A 19,136-nucleotide genomic window follows, 5' to 3' on the forward strand; every position below is an offset into this window, starting at 1 on the left:
CAAGTCTTTTACTAGTTTTTTGGCTTCATAAGAAGATGATGGCAAAATAACACCTTCTGAAAATGCATCTTTTAATAATTGAATAAGCATAGTAAAAGACTTGCTAGACCATCCATTCAAATATTTCAAATGAAATAAATGCACCATAAAAGAAATCTTTGTAAAATTCTTACAATTCGAATATAATTCTTGATCACAATCTTTCAGCAAGTTATGATACTGAGTTGTGTTATCTTCAGGTCTATAGGTTCCTCAACATGTATAGATTCAGTAATAGTATACTCATCACCTATTGGAGCTCCTTCTTACTCTTCACTGAAATCTGTTAAATTTTGTAATATTATGTTCAAGAGCATCTCTAAGTAAGCCCCTCATATCATCTTCTACAACAAAATTTCTGTCCGTATTACTAGATCCAATACTAGCAGTGTGTTTCATAATTAAGGGTTGGTTAGATGAAGACGATAATTTAGACTCTCCATGAAATATCCATTCTGTATAACCCTTTAGAAAACTATTCCATACCAAATGTCCTTCAACAGTTTTTGAAGCGAGAGCAAAACAATTTACACATTTTTGACATGGATAAAAAATATTTCCATTCATTTCAGATTTCTCAAAAGCAAATTTAACAAAATTCTAAACTCCATTCAAATATTCGGCACTAGATCTCGACTTGTTTATCCAACTTTTGTCCATTCTATTAAAATACTGATTGAATTGCAACTAATATAAAAATAATAATAAACAAAATTAGGCTATGAATCACAAAATTCTCTTGAGCTTTATCGGTTCAATTTTAATTCCGAAAATTAAAAATTGATTATAATCCGAAAATTCTAACATATAATTCCAATTAGAGTAGATAGCTTTTAAAAATAAATCAGATATTTAGAATTTATATGATTTACATCAAAATAAAAATAAATAAACATGTAGATAAGATTAGCAAATAAATAAATGATCATCTATGAGAAAATACATTATGCTGATGTATTCATGCCCTTATGAATGCCGGAGTCAAATATCTTTTTTAAGCTTACATAGATGATTTATTGCTGTTCTCTGACAATTTGAAGTAATAGTAATTGCTAGTGATGCAGGTATTATGGATGAAGTAAATGACATCCGTTGTAATCAAACTAGCTTGATAGAGTCTGGGTCTAATCAAACTCAACTTAAAAATAATGTTCAGCATAGAATTAAGGATCAAGCTTGACTGGTTTCCTACTTGATAGAGCTTCATTTCAACTTAAGCTGAACAGCCTTCACCTCTCTCTCTCTCTCTCTCTCTCTCTCTCTCTCTCTCTCTCTCTCACACACACACACACACACACACACACACACACACACACACACGCACACATGCACAAAAACAAAAAATAGAAAAGAAAAGAGAGGAGGCTGGGTGCTGATTTGAGCTTAAGTTGGCTATGAAGTGGAAACTGAGCATCTGTTTTGAACTTGGCTGGCTTGGTTACAGCACCCTATGGAAAAAATAACGATTCCCTAGCCATAATTGCATCCAAACTACCTTGAGCTATGTTCGTGTGATCTTGAGATAGGTACAATCCTTAAGTGTAGCCAATAAGCATGTTAAGTTAGTTTCGGCAACATCGGTGGCCAACAAGAATTTACTATTCTCACTAGGAGCCAGTTTACAATCCTCTAAATTTTTGAAATAGAAGAGCAATTTTGCAGAAGTATGATCACATCATATATTAAACAAATATATTGGTAGTCCTTTGTGTTTACTGAATTTCATTGAAATTGACCCTTTAAGTCACTTGGCATTGAAGTTGTGAATCAGATATGAGTTTTGATTTAGAGATGCAGGGGAAAGGGGAGTCCAACATAGTTTTGGAGATTTTGTACAAGCGCAAGTCCCCTAGGAAATTCCCAGTGTTGGGACTTGGGGTACGTGGAAAACTTTTATTACCCGTTCAACTTTATCTTATATCAGAGTAGCATTAATATGGAAAAAGGACTGGGCGATTAAGCCAGAACTCTAGCTGCCTAAATCCAAGGCCCACAGAGGGGTTTCACTGTCTGCGCATCCCCACTGATAGAGCATCTAAAATCTGTCATTGACTTGCCTATTTTACCACAAAGATAGAAAATCTCTAGGAGATTCCCATATATGAATTCTATACAGTTTAACTATTGAGCAGATATCACAGAGTGATTAGAAAGTCAATAACTATTGAGCAATCAGTTTGATGAATGGTAATCCAATAACAGTTTAACAACAGATGTTACTAATCCACTATACCCTTAACTATGAAATCGCTAGTATTAGAACAAAATAAACAACGAACCTTGTCGTCCCTTCAGATACTGAAGAGGTTTTTGAAATTGATAATTCACCAAACTCCTGTGAACTGCTTGTAAATCAGTACTTCCTCTAAAAGATCGTGTCATAAATCATGGAGGAGGGACGAGAGGAGGGGGTTGGGGCAGTACCTCTTCCTCAGGCGGAGGGGGATGGAGCCGGCCAGTTGGCACCATAGAGGAGGGAGGAAGAGAGGAGGTTGTGTCGCAGAGGAGGGAGGACTAGAGGAGGTCGCTCGGCGCCGGAGAGGACAGAAATGGGGCAGTATCACTTTCTCAGGTGGTGGGGGATGGGGTCGGCCGGTCGGCACCGCAAAGGAGGGAGGAGGAGAGGAGGTTGCGCTGCAGAGGAGGGAGGAGGAGAGAAGGTCGCTCGGCACCGAAGAGAAGGAAGAAGGACAGGACAAGGATCGGCGCCGGAGAGGAGGGAGGAGGAGAGGACAAGGGTCGGCTAGCTCTATTAGGGCTTGATCGATCGAGGATGGAGGGAGAAGGGGGCGGCCACGGGTTTTGATGGGAATGTGGTTTTCAACGACGCATATCAGCGTCATCTTAGCCCAAGCATACGACGATGCTAATAAGCGTCGTATATTGCCGATGCATTTTAAAGGCGTCGGCTATTTTTGGCGGTACACCGGAAATTGCCGATGTTTGTGAAAAGCGTCGGTAAAACCCTTTTTTTCCTGTAGTGCAGCCATGTTTCTTACATTCTAGAATGCTATTAAACAACTTTCAAATGACTAGGCTATAAAAGCATATCATCTGAAAAGCTTTTGATAACCCTTCCATGCACAAAAAATTCATATTAACTAAGATATCCTTTTCGTTCAGCCTCATGTGAGGCACATATATATTTGGAGGACTAGTTTACTGATGGCCACCTAAATTTGGTTTATCCTAGAAAGGAGGCTTTAACGAAAAAACAGTATGGGACTTGGTGAAATATTCCTCAGATTTTCATTAAAATTTAAATGATAGTTTATACTAATCACTACAGGAAAAATAGCCATTTCTGGTGCTTTTTAAATCACATGCTGACACTTATTAGCATCGCAAGATCATACCCTGAGGCTACAGAAAACGTCGAAGAAGCATCATTTTTGCAAGCGTAGAAAAGAAAATAAAAACGATGCTTTTGGGCAGCGTCATTCTTTTTAGGCTGTCATCGCTACAGGACGATGCTTTTAAAAATGTCAGGAGGTTAAATGTCAGGAGGTTAAGCGCGCCACGGGGGACATGAAAACTGCTTCCAATGATGCTATTCAGCATTGCTAATTAACAATGCACCTTAGTGTTCGCTAATTAACGATGCTAATAAGCATCATTAGAGGATCTTTTGACCATGCTTTAAAGCATTGTCTTATTTAGAATATTGTGATGCTTTAAAGCATCGCCAACTTGTATAATTTTTTTGAAAAACAAGAAAAAAAAAGGCAAAACCTATGCATATAACACATATATCAGTTGTCACATATAACAAACATAAACAAAAGAACTCAAAAAACACTTTTGTCATATAACAAAAGTCACATAATAACACTTGTATCATATATAAAAATGGCAACTAATTACACTATCAAACATGATTGGGTGTCCATTACAAGTCAAAGAATTGAAGAAACATAAAAATATACATCATATATAAAACATCAAAAAAAAAAAGTCTAAGAGCTATTAATAGTCCATAACAGCATCATCATCATCTATATGACTATTGGAAGTATCAAAGAAAAAGGTAGAAACTTTAGAAGTTGAGAATACGAAAATCATAACATATTATAAATCATTAAGCCTATATAAAATATACATGAAAATTATAAATATATATATATATATATATATATATAGTTATTTACCTAAGATGGAATAAATCTCTACACTAAGGATGCAATCTGGTCAAACTGAGCCCTCAAGAACTACATCTCTATCTAATGGCTCTGCCTCATCTCCTCCATCTCTATCTCCAGTCTGCAAATGACTGCAGTGCTTCTACTTTGCCTAGCATCCTGGGTATATTTGCTCAGTGCAAACAATTAAGTAGAAGTGACTCTAACTCCATAACCTCTCACTCGATCATAATGCTCTAATTTCATCAATTCAATAAAACAAGCTTCGTCATGATTGATCTCTAAAGATGATGATAACTCGCCAACACGTTCCGCAATAAGAGATGTAGCCCCTTTCTATATTTTAAAAAAAATCATATATTAATAGTAAAAAAAATAAACTACAAACCATTGCACAAATCCATTATCAAGATATACGCCTATTTCTCTCGTCTCTTTCTGGACAAAGCTGCAATCTCGGTAGATATAAATTATCAAGACTCCACCTCACCAAACTCTCTCCCATACACCTCGATCTGGTATTCAAGGTCCTGGATCATATGCGAAACATCTTAAGATTATTTTCGAGTATAACTTGCCCTTGAGTTAGTTTCTTAACCTTGGCCTCTTTTTGACATGATGCGTGACTTGTTTTCTTTTTTTGGACCTTCCAATGGAAAACTTCAGTAATTCCTTTGACTATTCTCATGAGCCATTCCCTGTCAAAAATTGTTACCGTCACACATGCTTTACAGGCCACACACTTTTGTGGACGAATCTTTTGTGCACTGCACGATCTAATCCGTTCCTTTCCATATGTTGATTTTGAATCAGTTTTAAGGCCACATGCAGGTGGAGTACTAGTAACAGTAGACATAAGAACTTAGAAAAAAAGAAAATTCAGCATGTTGGGCTCTCACAAGCATTGCCAGTAGAAATTATAACAACATCCAGTTTTTGAATGTAAAGAGATTATTACAAACTCTGCTTCAGCCATTCAAACAATGTTTTGTTTCCTCGGTGGCTCAGTTGATTGTTCAACTCTCACAAGGCATCCTTTCAGATTATTCACCAAAATGTCATGCCTCAGCAGCCAAGAATCATATTTTGAGATACACATTCTTGACTATGTCAATAGCACAAAGCACAGCATCCTGTGAAACCTCAAGACCATTCCAATAATTTATAGAGAACCAAATTACTATCAAAATGCCTGAGATCCCAAAAAGTAGAACAAAAATAAAAGGGACCCCATAATTTATGTACCTGAATACGTGGAGGGAATATAGATGATCAGCTACTTGGCCATAAGTTTGAAACTTAACAACCTATCCTATATGCAACCGTAGGACTATGGACAAGGAAAAAGGTTGTTAACACCTGCTTTATTGCATTGGCCTACTCTTTTGACTCTCCCAAGCTCTCTGCTCCCAGAACTCCACTTGCTTTATGGCATTAGTTTTCCTCCTCGCTGAAATCTTGAGCTCCACTGGACTGAAGGGTGGAGGGAGCGTGCATGGGGCTGAATCATGAGGAGACTTCACCATGGAGTCCATCATAAACTTTTTCTCAAGACCTTCTGCAGGGCAAGCCATGTACTCGGAGCACAATTCCACGGCATTGGGTGGTCTTGTAGGCTTATATCTCAAGAGCTTCGCATATTCGCTTAACAGATGGAACATGTAATCGTAGACATATTCCATCTTCAGTTTCTCTTGAATGAAGCTGCTTGCCTCCTTCCCTATAGCATGTGCCTGCTCGGGATTTGTACAGATAAGAAACATGGATATTAAAAATTATTGCAACCAGAGAAAATTAATGTTAGATTACATGTATATGATAATAACGGACCAACAGAGGCTTGCTCTAGCAGTCGATACGTCTCTTTTCGTTCTGAGATGCTGTAGGGACTCTAGTTAATAGCAGGTTGACTGTTGCTAGAGTAATTTGTAAGTTCACAAGATGAAGGCTGGTGAATCCATTTCCGTTTAGTCCTAACTGAAGCAAAGTTCTAGGTCATGCCAAACCAATCATTTCAGGAATTTGTTTTGTTCTATGTTGGATCAACAAGTTGGCCCCAACCAACAGGACCATAAATGTTTGGGGCCCATTGAGATATGATGACATTCAGGAATATCACACCAAGCCAGGATGAGTAGAGCTAACTCATCACTTTAATTTCTAATTTTTTTATTGTTATTGAGTAAAATTCAAATATCAAGGACTGTTTTATATAACAAAATATATCAATCTTATATCGACAAGTCACACGCTATTGGCCTACGGGCTAAGGCCCAACTACAACTGATAAATTTTTACATGCCTCCCTCATGCATAATTTTTGGATAAGCTCAATCTGCTATAATTAACATTATAGGGCCTTTTTAAATGTCCAATAACCTTATCCATGTGAGATTTCCCACACAATTGAGTGTTTTCTAAAGTAAAGAAGTGAGAAGTGCAAGAAACTGGTGGATATTGTTGCATTTCCATTTCAAACTATTTCTAGATATCCAGATCCATCTAAAAAGAGTGAATTCATGGAAACTTTGAATCAACAAAATTCATGAACTCCCTTCATACCTCAAATATCTTTCTCCTTTTGCCTTCATTCTTTGTACCCTCCCACTAGAATTGAGAAGTTTAAGGAGCTATTTGGATGTCAGATTATCTTTTTGTTCCTTCTTTTTTAGAGAGAGATACAGAGAGAAGACCCACCTGCACTCATGGATTACTTGTCTGCAATAGAAATTTTGCTCTGGAAATAAACGAGAAAGAGAGGGGCTCCAAGAGATTGGAGTACCTTCAATTCCCTCATCCCATTTTTTTTGGATAAGAAAAAATATGTTTTGAGCAAGTTACAATTCTCTAAAAATCAGGATATATCTTCTCCCGTTTTTAGCTTCAAACACTACTCCAATGTATTCTATAACTAAAGAAAGATTTGAGATCTTCCGGCATCCAAACAGTTAGGTTGACCAACCAAAACAATATTCATGTATTACACCATCAATTTAGATGTATCATGAGTGTCTGAACTCCACGACCATAGTGGTACCCATTTTTCAAACTATTGCTCAAGACACATGTTTACTCATCTAAGTTAATTAAAACTAACAAGTGCAGTGGCTGGGTCAAGTATATTAACTTGTATAACATAACGCATTGCATAACAGCATAAAAATTGCTTTCCTCCTCCAAATGATGGGGGTTCTAAGTTTGAAACTTGAAGGGTGTTTCCTAAAGTTAGGACAAAAATAATTCTTCCTTTCATTTTGTAAAGAAAGGATTGGTAGCACTCCAACTGATTCTCTAAAAAAAGTGAAATCGTTTACAATTATGAGTCTATGATAATGCTCTCCACTATGGAGTGCAGCTGTCTTATAACACCTAAAATAATGCATAACTCTAGGTTCACTGTTACCATCAACCCACAGAACTCATGGTATGTGTGGATACAAGCTGAGCTCATGGAAGCTTGGTTGCTTAAGCCCAAATGCTGTTCTATAAAGATGACCTCTTTTCTCATGCTTCAAAGTGCACCATATATGAGTAAATGCAATTGGTAGAACTGTTAGCACCTTTTCTCTTGAAGTTCTATGCACTACAGGGTAGAAGACATTAATCTAGTTGCAAGGAGAAAGACATAAAAACTTACATTCCGCCTGAAAAGGCCTCCGAGTTGCTTGTTGTGCTAGAAGGACCTCAATAAGGACAATTATACTTCACATTTTTGGAAAATCTGACTTTTCTATTTCCAAGAGAAGATCCCAAAAAAATATTCAACACTTCCAGGTACATTGAGTAGATTTTTCATTCTCTAAATCGTCAAATTTTCTGTCAAACCAGTCATGGATGCGGCTAGTTTCTAGTTTTCTAGTCCATGGATTAGATCTAACAACTCCATGAACATTCTGCCTCAACTTGTGCAAAACATCTTTCACTAGGATTGTTTGAATCTGATCCTAAGCATACACTATACATTATGTGGTTCCCAAGAACTTATAAACTAAACTGTGTAATGGCCAGAAACAGGGGAGGAGGGCTACCTGCCAATTTTAGCCGGGGTATCGTTGATCAAGCCAGCCAGTCGAAAGAGAGGGGCGGCAGCTGGGTACCGCCCTCTCCATCCTATTTCCCCTCAACCTAGCAAAGGAGGGCTGAGGATCGCGGCTCCTTTCCTTGCTCATCGGTGCCAACCAAGGAGGGGCAAGTCTCGCTTCCTCTTCCTTTCCCTCCTCTCTTGGGCCAGAATCACGCCCATCTTATAAACTGGAGGTCCTCCTTGTTTTTGAACCACAGAGCCCTATTTCCACCACAACCTCCTCCCTCTTCCAAATCACCTCGTTGGCTGCTGCTCTCCCCTTACTGATTTGAACCCCGAACCTCGCCTGTAATGAGATAACTGAGATCCACCCTTCCCCTATTTTTATGCCCTATTTCCTTTTTTTCTCCCACCAGGCCCCGTCGTTGATTGTCGCTCATCACCACCTATTAATGCCATGGACTGCGGCCCTTCGGCCACCATCATTATCGGTCACCAGACTACCACCATCAGCCCAGATTGCCTCAAGAAATCATTGAAAATCTGATTGACCTAGCCCCTGTTTCCACAATCCACCATCTTCTCTATTTGTTTCCTAAAACTGTGGCCTTGCAGGACCTCTGACCGCTCCTCCGAAATATTCCATGGCCGCATGAAAAAACCTTGGCATCTAGCAAGTGAGCTACGTAGAGATCGAAACATCATCCCCTATTTTGGCCAAGTTTCTTGCTTTGCATCTTTCTTCCTATGTTCACCAAAACCATCAGCCATCCCCTCTACCTCCTCTTCCTTTTCCTCCCTCCCTCTCATCCGTTTTCCCTCTATATCTTCTCTATCCCTCCTTATCTCTCCACCTCTCTATCTCTTTTGCTCTCTCATCTTGGCATGTCTTTCTCGCAGATGAAATGGAGTCCAAAACTGCCAAGCTTGGAGGTTCCTTTGACTCAAGGGGCAAACCCCACACCCAAGGTAATCTCAAATACCTCCTTTGATCTAATATCAGAGGACAGATGGTACTCCTGAGGGTCAAATTATGTTCGACATGTGCAACTAGATCTTGGCTCCTGGTCGACAGCTCAAGGGTCACAACCCCTGACTTAGAAGGTTTCTAAGTTGCGAAACCTTGGGTGAGCCCTGCAAACAAAGGAATCTTTCATATATCCCAGCTTTAGAATGAAATTATTGTTGTTTTAGATCCTTCTGGGAAACTAATTATCCATATATTTTAAATAGGTCGTGCATAGCAATTTTAGAGGAATTCTTGTGCCTTATAACTTGTTCTATAAGTATCTCTACACTAGGGTCTTAAAGATACACACAAATTTTATTTATGAAAAATTATTTTGTATTTGATACATAGATCGGCATGTATGAGTATATTGGTTCCTATATCTTAATCAATGTGCTTGTTGTTTTGGTATTATATTTTGAAATTTAATTCTTCACAAATTATGTAAAAATATACAGTTTATTTAAACAAAAGAAAAGTTTATCATGCATGAAAAAATAAGTTACAAAATATGGATCAAGCATAGGAGACCTCATTATATGTGCAGGTAGGTTTTGCATGATGAAAATATGCTTCAAGCAAACTATTTGTTTTGTTGTAGCATGTAATGTAATCATGAGCATGATGATTTGATTTGTACATTGAAAAACGTTTGAAAGGAGATGTCAAATCTTGTTTGAAAATAGATGATTATTTGAAAGAAATGTTTTCACTATGTGACTGAGAAAACTGGTTTTGGAATTGAATTAATGTTAACGCTCTAGTCAAACTATGGAATTAATGTTAACCCTCTGACAGCTGGTATATTAATGTGGTTTAGAACTAGTTCCTTTTGGGCCTAGCTAATTCAACGGCATATGTCATTCACTGGCATATTATAATTTCAAAAGCTAGTTTCTTTCAACCCTAGCCAATCGAGGCTGATCACTGGCGTGGACCATTCACCGGCATATTATGATTTTAGGAGCTAATTTCTTTCAAACCTAGCCAATCGAGACTGACCGCTGGCATGTTGATATGACTCAGAGCTAGTTTTCTTTTGGGCCTCACCAGTTATGGCTGATTGCTAGTACATGCTGATCGAGGACATTATCTTGTTCAGGAGCTAGTCTCTTTTGATCCTTATCGTGGGATGAATCATGGCCATAGTTTCCAAGACTATGAGAGGACAAATGATAAACTAGTTTATTTTAAAGGGAAATTTCTTTACCAACCACATGAAAGTCTCATTTCATACACTAGCATTTTTGGATGGTAAAATTATTTTAATTGTCTATAAGTTACACATGAAACTCCTTAAATGATGCATTTATTTGGGCATGCTATTTATTTTAATGTTTCATTGCATATTATATGCTTGATTCAGTTAAATTTGTAGAGGTACCTACTAGGCTATTAGCTCACTGTCTTTTTTGTTATTCTTTTCATATGCTAACGAATAGCCTAGATGGGTTTAAGGGAATGAGAGCAAGAGAGCTAGGATTTAGGAGTTGTTTTATTTTGATCCAAAGAAAGTGTTATGCAAATGACATTTGATTTAGTCTATAATAATGTTGGTCTTGTAATGAGAACTTTTATTATTTTAAGAATTCTCTTTTAATACTTTACATTTTACCTTACTAAATATTACGTAGAAAAATATCTGAAAAAAAATTAATTTTTCAGGTAAGCCTTGCATGTCCTAAGGGTCAAACCCAACAAGGTGTGCGGCTATCTGTCATGTGCCTCCTCATGCTAGTAGGACAGGGCATGATGCTATGTTTAAATGAAAAATAAAATTTGTCTTTCTCATGGTAAATGCCATCATTTCCTTTGCCTTTTCTATAGTGAATGCAATACAACTAGATATTGCCAATACATGCTAGGAAAATGATTTAGTCCCAACAAATTCAGTAAGGTATTCATCAATTTTTGCAATTGAATCATATCATGCAGTTGCATCACATTTATGTCAAGTAGAAACATTTTTCCACATTTATAGTATAACTTGAAGCACAATGCTATGGACCCCTACACCACGGGCATTCCATGTGTCACAAGGGGATTCATGAAAATCATAAATAGGAGGGATTCACATCAAGGTTGTCGCATAAAGCAACAATTGCTTATATCACATGGCAAGCCAGTAGTTCACAACTTTGCTTATATCATAGAATGTTTCCTTAATTTGAATTCCAAAGAGTGCAGTACAAGAGGCTAAAAAGCTAGTAATACTACACCAACTGATTTTTCTTATTGTCATTATGTGAGGACTTGTGCGGGTGTGTTTAGTCCCACATCTGTTATTTACCAAAAAAATCTTGGGTACTTATACAAAACTAAGTAATCCAAAAAAAAAAACTTTCGGCTAGCCTTTTTGGGTGAGGTCCTGAGTTGTTTCAAATAGTATCAGAGAAGACCCGGCTCATAGCCCATGTGGATAAAGGGACACTACAACATAGCTCATTAAGGCTGACCACAGGCCGATCATGGTGTTTGTGCATACATTTGAATATATTTGGAACTTTATCTTGGCAAGGACATCAAGGCTTAAACCAAAGAAGTATGTGAGAATCCGTACGGGTGTGCGTCTAGTCCCACGTCAATTATTTGTTGAAAAGATCTTAAGTATTTATGCAAGGCTAAGAAACTCAAAAAATACTTTTCCGCTAGTCTTTTTGGATGAGGTCCTAGGTTGTTACACATTCAATATGGGAGTGTGTGCCTCACAATCCTAGAATGCAACTGTGTCAAGTACCTTTTGCTTGTGAGAGTTGCCCCAATCAACGGCAAATTTGATGGACCTGCACTTGTTGTCGCTCTGCACCGGCCAATAATGCTGCACCGGCATCAGCCCTCTTGTGAAGAAGTCATAGAACCTTGGATTCACCAGCAGTGTCAGTGAGTCGCATGCCAGAATATACTTCTCGCTCACTGACCATGTTGTCCCCTCAATATAAATCTTGTACCTATAGCATCCATTAGTTTTTTGATTCATGTCTTCAATTCCTCTACAATACACAAAATCAAAGTGATTAATTACCTATGAATGCATTGGCTGGCCAAATCTGATTCCTTGAACCCTCCCGTAGTCTCTTTGAACCAATCCTACAAGTTCATCATGATAAGTAAGCAGTCCAATTCTAAATGCCTACACAAAATACACTTTAAAATAATGCATTCAAAGATGAAAAATGCTTTAGCAACTCAAAAAAGTCACTCAGCTGGTGTGGTGCATTGTCATTGCTCCCTTTGTATCAGCATCATGTGAAGTGTTCCATTGAATGAAGCAAAGTGATTGGTAAAAGGCACCTGAGTGACTTTTTTGGGTGATTGTTCTAAGTTGCTGCAGCATTGCTTTTTAAAGATACCTGGGCATAGAGCCGAGCATTCCAATCATAAGCTTCAGATACATTGCATTTAAGAAGATCCTGCCGGGTGGGGGCCACCACTGGATTTCCCTTCCAGTAGGCATAAGGCTCTCTATCCATCCACCTCACTCTCTCATTCCCTTCCTTCAGCTCCCTCTGCAGCGCCTCCCATGGCTTTATGTTGATCTCCGGCCTTAATGAAATTCCACAACCACTTAGTCCTCATCAACCAAAACTTTCAATTTATTACAATGCTGGATGAAAGCAAACAAGCTAAAGTGTCAGTAGAATGAATTACCAACCCCAGAAGGACCAGTCAGGGAAGACGATATCGAGTGTCAAATCATTGGCGCAGTATCGAAACAAAGGTGGCGGCGCCGATGCGTTCCTGCAGCGGTAGTCCCGGGCTAGGATGACAGGCCAGTCGACGGTGTCGAACATGAGTTCAAGGTCCGGGATGCGGCCCGGGTAGCGGCGGAGGAGCTGGAGGATACCCCAGAGAGTGAAGACATCCCTGGTCTGGAAGGAGGGGCGGTAGTACTCAACGTAGGCCCGACCGTCAAGGATGACAAGCCGGAAGTTGGCAGTCCTTCGGGCTCTTTCGACCATTTCTTGGGTGATGCCTGTCGACTTCCACGGGCGGAGGTCCTCGTGGATCCACCGGAAGTAGCCCGGGCATGAGGGGGAAGGGGGGAGGGAGGCGTCGTCGGAAAGCGGAGGTGGCAGTGGTGTTGAAGGGCAGATGTCGGTTAAGTTCTGGTTGCCAGTTGGGCAGCTGAATGGTATTATGAGTGGTTTGGGTTTTGGTTTGGGTTTTTGTTTGGGTTTTGGTTTTGGGGGGAGAGGTTGGGGTGGTGGGGCTTGCTGGAGGGTGGTGGTGGGAGTTACGATCAGAATCTGAGTCTCGGTAGCAGTGGCTGTTATGCTTCTAATGTCCTGCAAGTATGTATTAGAAAAAGAAAAAAGGAGATTGATCAGCAAGAGGAAAAGGGAGAACATACACCTTCTTTAAGAATAACTATTATATCCAAAACATGCTTTATTTTGGAGGAGATTGGTTAGTCCTTGCTTTTTCTTGTGTCAATCATCACCACCTATATTGGAAGAGGCTCCAAAGTTAAAAAGGGAAGAACTTACACTTGTTCTCTTGTGCACGAGTGAGATGACTAGCTTGAGATAAAAGTAATGCTACCCATCACTTGTTCAGATGAAACAATTACTCACCTACTTGGCTTCTTTTTTTCTTTCTTTTTCTTTTTTGGAGCAAAGGTACTAGGCACAGGTGATTATCTCCTTCTACAATAAATTCAGCTTGTCTTTGACAAATGGATCCGCCACAGAAATTTATGGGTTCACTTTATATACAGAGAAGAGGTTCCTAAGAGGTGGATGTGCTAATTTTCACTTCAATTTGTAAGCTAAGCTAACTCACATGCTTAAAGTGCTGTCATGCTCAATAGCATTTGTCTTAGCATGCATACTTGATACGAAAGTTATCCTTGTGACACTTTTATGGCCTTGGTGGTAGGTATGTCTTATGCATTTGCTTTGAAATTTTTGGAGCTTGATATTCATATAGAATTCATTACCCACTAAAACGGAGAGGCAAATGGATAGCCGCTAGATCCTTGAGGTCTAGCTGGTTAGCACTTTCCTTTTGGAACGTGGTCGGAGATCCGACCCCCACAACACGATTGACGGCAAGACACCACGACGAAAACAATCGGAATTCCAGCCATCAATCAAAAATTTAAAAAAAAAGAAAAAATCCACAACCAGACAAATCTCGGAGTCCAACCCATACGACTAGGTTGTGATTTGAATGAGACCGAGGGACAACACTTCAGACAGCACCCAGTTTTCCATGCTCTATAACGCCAATCGCAAACACAATCCTAGAACCAATATAACTAGTAAATTATAAAATTATAAACTAAATTAAATTTATATTTTAAAAAAAAATTAGAGTAGATCGGCCAAAATTCTATAAAAAAATTTAGCATATATTTAGAATTTATTTGAATAATTGAACTGAATTTATAAATTGAACCAATACAATCAGTAGAATTATATACTGGACAAAAATTTTCAACCCAATCATTGGATCCTCAATGTACCAACAGTTTAAAGCTTTACTAACACAGTCAGCAGACAAGCATCCCAAGCGATCTGAGACTATATAGCAAAATTGAAAGCAAGATGAGACGGCCATGTATTTGAAACCAGAACAATTTATAGTTTATACGTTTATAAATAAGTATTTGCGTAACTCACTTTTATACGTTGTACCGAAAAAAGAAAAAGAAAAAACTCGACCTTGCTTTAAAAAAAATAAACGAGAAATGATGGAAAAACGGTAAAGGAGCAAAGAGATGATGAAAGGAGAACCAGATTCCCGTCACGATGGAGGCCATAACGAGACAACTCCATTTCTGACAACCATTGCATGGAAAAGTCTCGCCAGATCCGTTTATAACGTTTCTATTTCCATAATTAATTGATCCACCTCTGACTCCCCTGACCGGGAAAGATTCGACAACGAAGAAAAAAGAAGGATTTTTTATGTAAATTTGTTTAGGAAATTTATCCGAAATCTAGTAGTGAGGAGAAGTGAGGAAAGAAGAGGGAACTCACCGAGTCGTTAATCCAGCGAGCTGAAATAAAGGCGCCAAGGAGGAGGACGATGAGGAAGAAGAGAAGCACCGCGCCGCCCGTCGAGCTCCCCGCCAACGAGCTCTTCCGGCTCTTCTTCAACTGCCGGAAAATCGTCGCCCCCGCCGATACCACTGGATTTATTCCCAATCCCAGCTTGCTCTGATCCCTCTGCATGCTATTAATTCTCAGCAGAATCGAACTAATACAAACAAGGCGTTAATTTTTCCCTCGTTCCCTCTAGGGAAACATCGGATGGGACAAGAAGGAGCTAAAAGAAAGTTGAGACTCCCGTTTGAAGGTTGGGGAAACTCCAGATACCAGGTTGGGGTTGGAGGGACTCGGAAATTAATGAAAGATGGGAGAAATTAATGAAAGGTGGGATGGGTCCTTAAAAGAGGAGAATAGGGTCTCGTGATGACCCCCCGAGCTAAAGAGAGATCTCGGAGAAAAGAGCCCTTGTAATTTTTTTTTTTTCACAGGCTCCGGATTCCCTACGGTGAATTTTTTGAACCGCAGGGAAAGAGATTTCGGAGTTTGAATTTCAGGCGCTGAAGCACTGACTACAGCTGGGGGAGAGAGAGAGGGGTCTAATTCTTATCACCGCTGTCGGCCACCGAACGGGGAAATAGCTGCTGCTAGATTGACACCATCTTGACGCGTACTGGGCCCACCCACCCCAAGTTCTCCTTCCAGCTTCCCACGGACGGCTAATCTTTTCGAAAGTCTATCGATCCAACGGTCAGAATCTCAGAACCGGTGGCAGGAACTGGAGGCACCCCAAGTTCTCCTTCCAGCTTTCAAGCTGTTCCCACGGACGGCTAATCTTTTGGAAAGTCTTTCGATCCAACGGTCAGGATCTCAGAACCGGTGGGCAGGAACTGGAACCATGATTGGAACTTGTGCTCATTAAAGTAAACTTTGATCGCATTGAGATTGGTATAAATTATTTTGATCTAGTTTATGCTAGAGGGGACGGTTACTTAACATTGAAAACTGTCGCTACATTGGAGAGGCCGCACTAAAAAATACGGAGCATTCAAAAACTTTGGGGCCGTGAGATTTTGTCCTAAAGATTTTCCTTTTTTCTTTTTGTTTAGATTAGAGATTGGTTTTAACCCCAGATGAACCATTTTACTTGAGAGCTTCCATCTTTTTTAATAAAATTAACTTTGATGGCAGTGGTGTTGATCATAGAGGTACCAATAGTAGTGAAGGTTTTATGATAGAAAATCCTAGTCTATTTTTCATCATAGGAGATGGCTCTCATTTATATGATATTGCAGTGCCATTGGTAAAGCTGAGAGAAACATGGGAGGATTTTGTACATGCCACCATGGTCCTAAAAGCTTCCAGTGTTATTCTGGAGGGGGATTCAGGGATAGGGATCAGGTGGGCATTGAATCTAATATCTGAAGCTGGTTGTGCCCTCCTCATGTTATTGGATTTATAGTGAACATCTTCCACATTTAAAGGGAGGCCACTTATAATGCTGCAAACTGGCAGCCTCTAACGCTGCTAATTATTTGGGGCCTATTCCGTGGGATTCTTGTCCATCTGTTCCTGCACAACTGCGTGATCTCTTGTAAATAGACTTCGCAAGTTGTATCTAGAGACTGTATAAAATAGCCACCTAAATAAAAAGAAAACGAAAAGCAACGTTACGAGGACTGGTAATCAAAGTAGAAAACACAAAGGTCACCAAAATGAGGACAGCAGGGCTCGGTTTCCGCTGCAATTTTTGTATCCAGTAGAGTTTGTCGTACAGTTCACATGCCGTTCACATGAGCACATACGTGAGGTAAGGCATGGGTCCCTACGGCCAGAGGGCCTTGCAGTCACCTTTGTCCGTGTGATGACTAGTACACAGTCTAGGGCATGCAATAATATTTGGTTCTTACAGTCAAGACCATGAATATGCAACAATGGGCTTGCAAATTGAGAGAAAAAGGCATGTTCCATGTATACACAAGTATTGGCAAAGTCCATGTTCACATAGGCAGGCATGCATGCTTAATGCCATGATCTAGCATAGGGCTGAAAACCAATGGAATAGAGGTTCAGATATAAGAATATCGATATTTATATCCATTATATTGTGGTTCATAAGACTTAATCTAGACCACTCAATTGACCATGCGGAGAATTGTATAAGATCCAGGAACAAGATTTGCTGCATTACAAAATTGAATCATACGGCAAACATTTGCAAGCCCTAACTTGCCAATACAATGTCTGGTTAAGATACTATCTTTATTTTGAAATTAGGTAATTTGTTTAGCCCTATGATGTGGCACCGCCCCTCAAGGGTGTGGCGCACCAAGTGATATAGAGTATATTTCATCTTTTGGATTTCAAAATAGGTCAGTTGAAGCACAAATTTTCTTTCAAAAATATTTTATCTACGCATATCTCCTAATCTAAGAAAAATTGGATGATGTAGTTATTGACAAAGTCGATGTAAAAGTCGAGATCTACCTTTCATAAGATTTTAGTTTTTTCTTGATAAATTTCACTAGTCGTGTCTATTTCGGAAGAGTTATATGCTCTTTTAAGTATAAAACAAATTCGACCAAAATTATGCATGGACAGATCTTGCTTGCAAAACTAGAGACTTCATAACTTAGTTTTGTTGTGCAATAATGAAAGAAAGTGGGACCTAGATCTTAATTCCATTGAATTTCCTATTTTTTATATTTTTTTAAGAGATTCAAGTTGAGCGGGTTGAAAGAATTTTTACATTTTTTCCAAGTAGATCAATATTTGACTAATATGGATAAAGATTAATCGAACGTAAAAATTTATGTGCACGTTTATTTTAGTTAATGGATATAAATACATATCGAATCTTGGAAATAAGAATATAAACATGGATATAAAATCAAAGATATCACTTAATAAAATGTAAATAAAAGTTCATAAATATTATATAAGATTAAATAAGATTTATATATATAATCAGATATTTGGATACAAATCAAATAGTTATCTACTCACATCTATATCCATTTTTTCTTTAATAGATATGAAAATGCATAAAAATATTAGTCAAATATTCGAATTTTTATTACTATCTAAATAGATTTAGATACGAAAATGAATACGGTGGATATTATGTGATCCACTTTAACCCCTAATGTAGCAATGCAAAAATCCAGCCACAATGAGAGTCCTATCATTCACTTTCTTAAAGGTGGCAATCAACGGTTAGATTAGATTTAGGTGTGGTCAAGCTTATACATTTTATGTTTATAAGTTTAACAAAACTTACCCTAACCTACCAGATGGTAAAAAATAGCTAATCAAAATTTGACTCGCAACCAGCCTGCTTATCCCACGTCCAACCTATTGGCCATTTAATTAATCCAAGAACATTTAGTTTTGAGTTTGTTATTGCACGGATGAATTATTTATTTATTACACCTTCTAGATTATTTTTGTTACAAATTATCACAAAATCTTTTTAGTTATATAAAAATCTATTTTTATTTGATCATTAAATATTTTAACAACACATTTTATCTTCACTTTCTCTTCTTTTCTTTTATTACGAGCTATTAGGTCAAATATTTAATGGGTCATGCCACTCACTATATAAATTTCTAAGAATATCATTACATCTATACCCTCTTTGATTCAACAAATTGAGGGGTCATGATCTGGTTGACTGATGTGCTTGAAAGTAGATGTTGGTTGACCCAAAGCCAACCTGGCCACAAGCCAAAGAGATCAGGTTAGATGTTCAAGTGTAGATTAGGTCGTGGAAGAAGATACCTATGGGAATGCAATGAAACGAATTGAGCTTAGTTAATAACGAGCTCGCCATCGTTGACAAAGGATGCTCGTTGTCACTAAATCCACAGAGATTGACACCCACATCATTGGATCCATAGAGGAGGGTGTCTCTTGTTGCTGGCTTTTAG

General features: G+C 38.6%; 1 protein-coding gene across 1 annotated transcript; it reads right to left on the minus strand.

Moving 5' to 3' along the window:
- Positions 1 to 5,045: 5,045 nt before the first annotated feature.
- Positions 5,046 to 15,765, minus strand: LOC103710304 (O-glucosyltransferase rumi homolog). The gene is made up of 6 exons (XM_008795969.4): positions 15,196 to 15,765; positions 12,860 to 13,497; positions 12,562 to 12,754; positions 12,234 to 12,298; positions 11,949 to 12,159; positions 5,046 to 5,911 (listed from the first exon to the last, which is right to left on the minus strand). The coding sequence occupies exons 1-6, from the start codon at positions 15,388 to 15,390 to the stop codon at positions 5,543 to 5,545; spliced, it is 1,671 nt and encodes a 556-aa protein (XP_008794191.2). The 5' UTR covers positions 15,391 to 15,765; the 3' UTR covers positions 5,046 to 5,542.
- Positions 15,766 to 19,136: the final 3,371 nt, after the last annotated feature.

This window comes from Phoenix dactylifera, chromosome 5 (assembly GCF_009389715.1).
Source record: "Phoenix dactylifera cultivar Barhee BC4 chromosome 5, palm_55x_up_171113_PBpolish2nd_filt_p, whole genome shotgun sequence".
NCBI classification, from domain to species: Eukaryota; Viridiplantae; Streptophyta; class Magnoliopsida; order Arecales; family Arecaceae; genus Phoenix; species Phoenix dactylifera.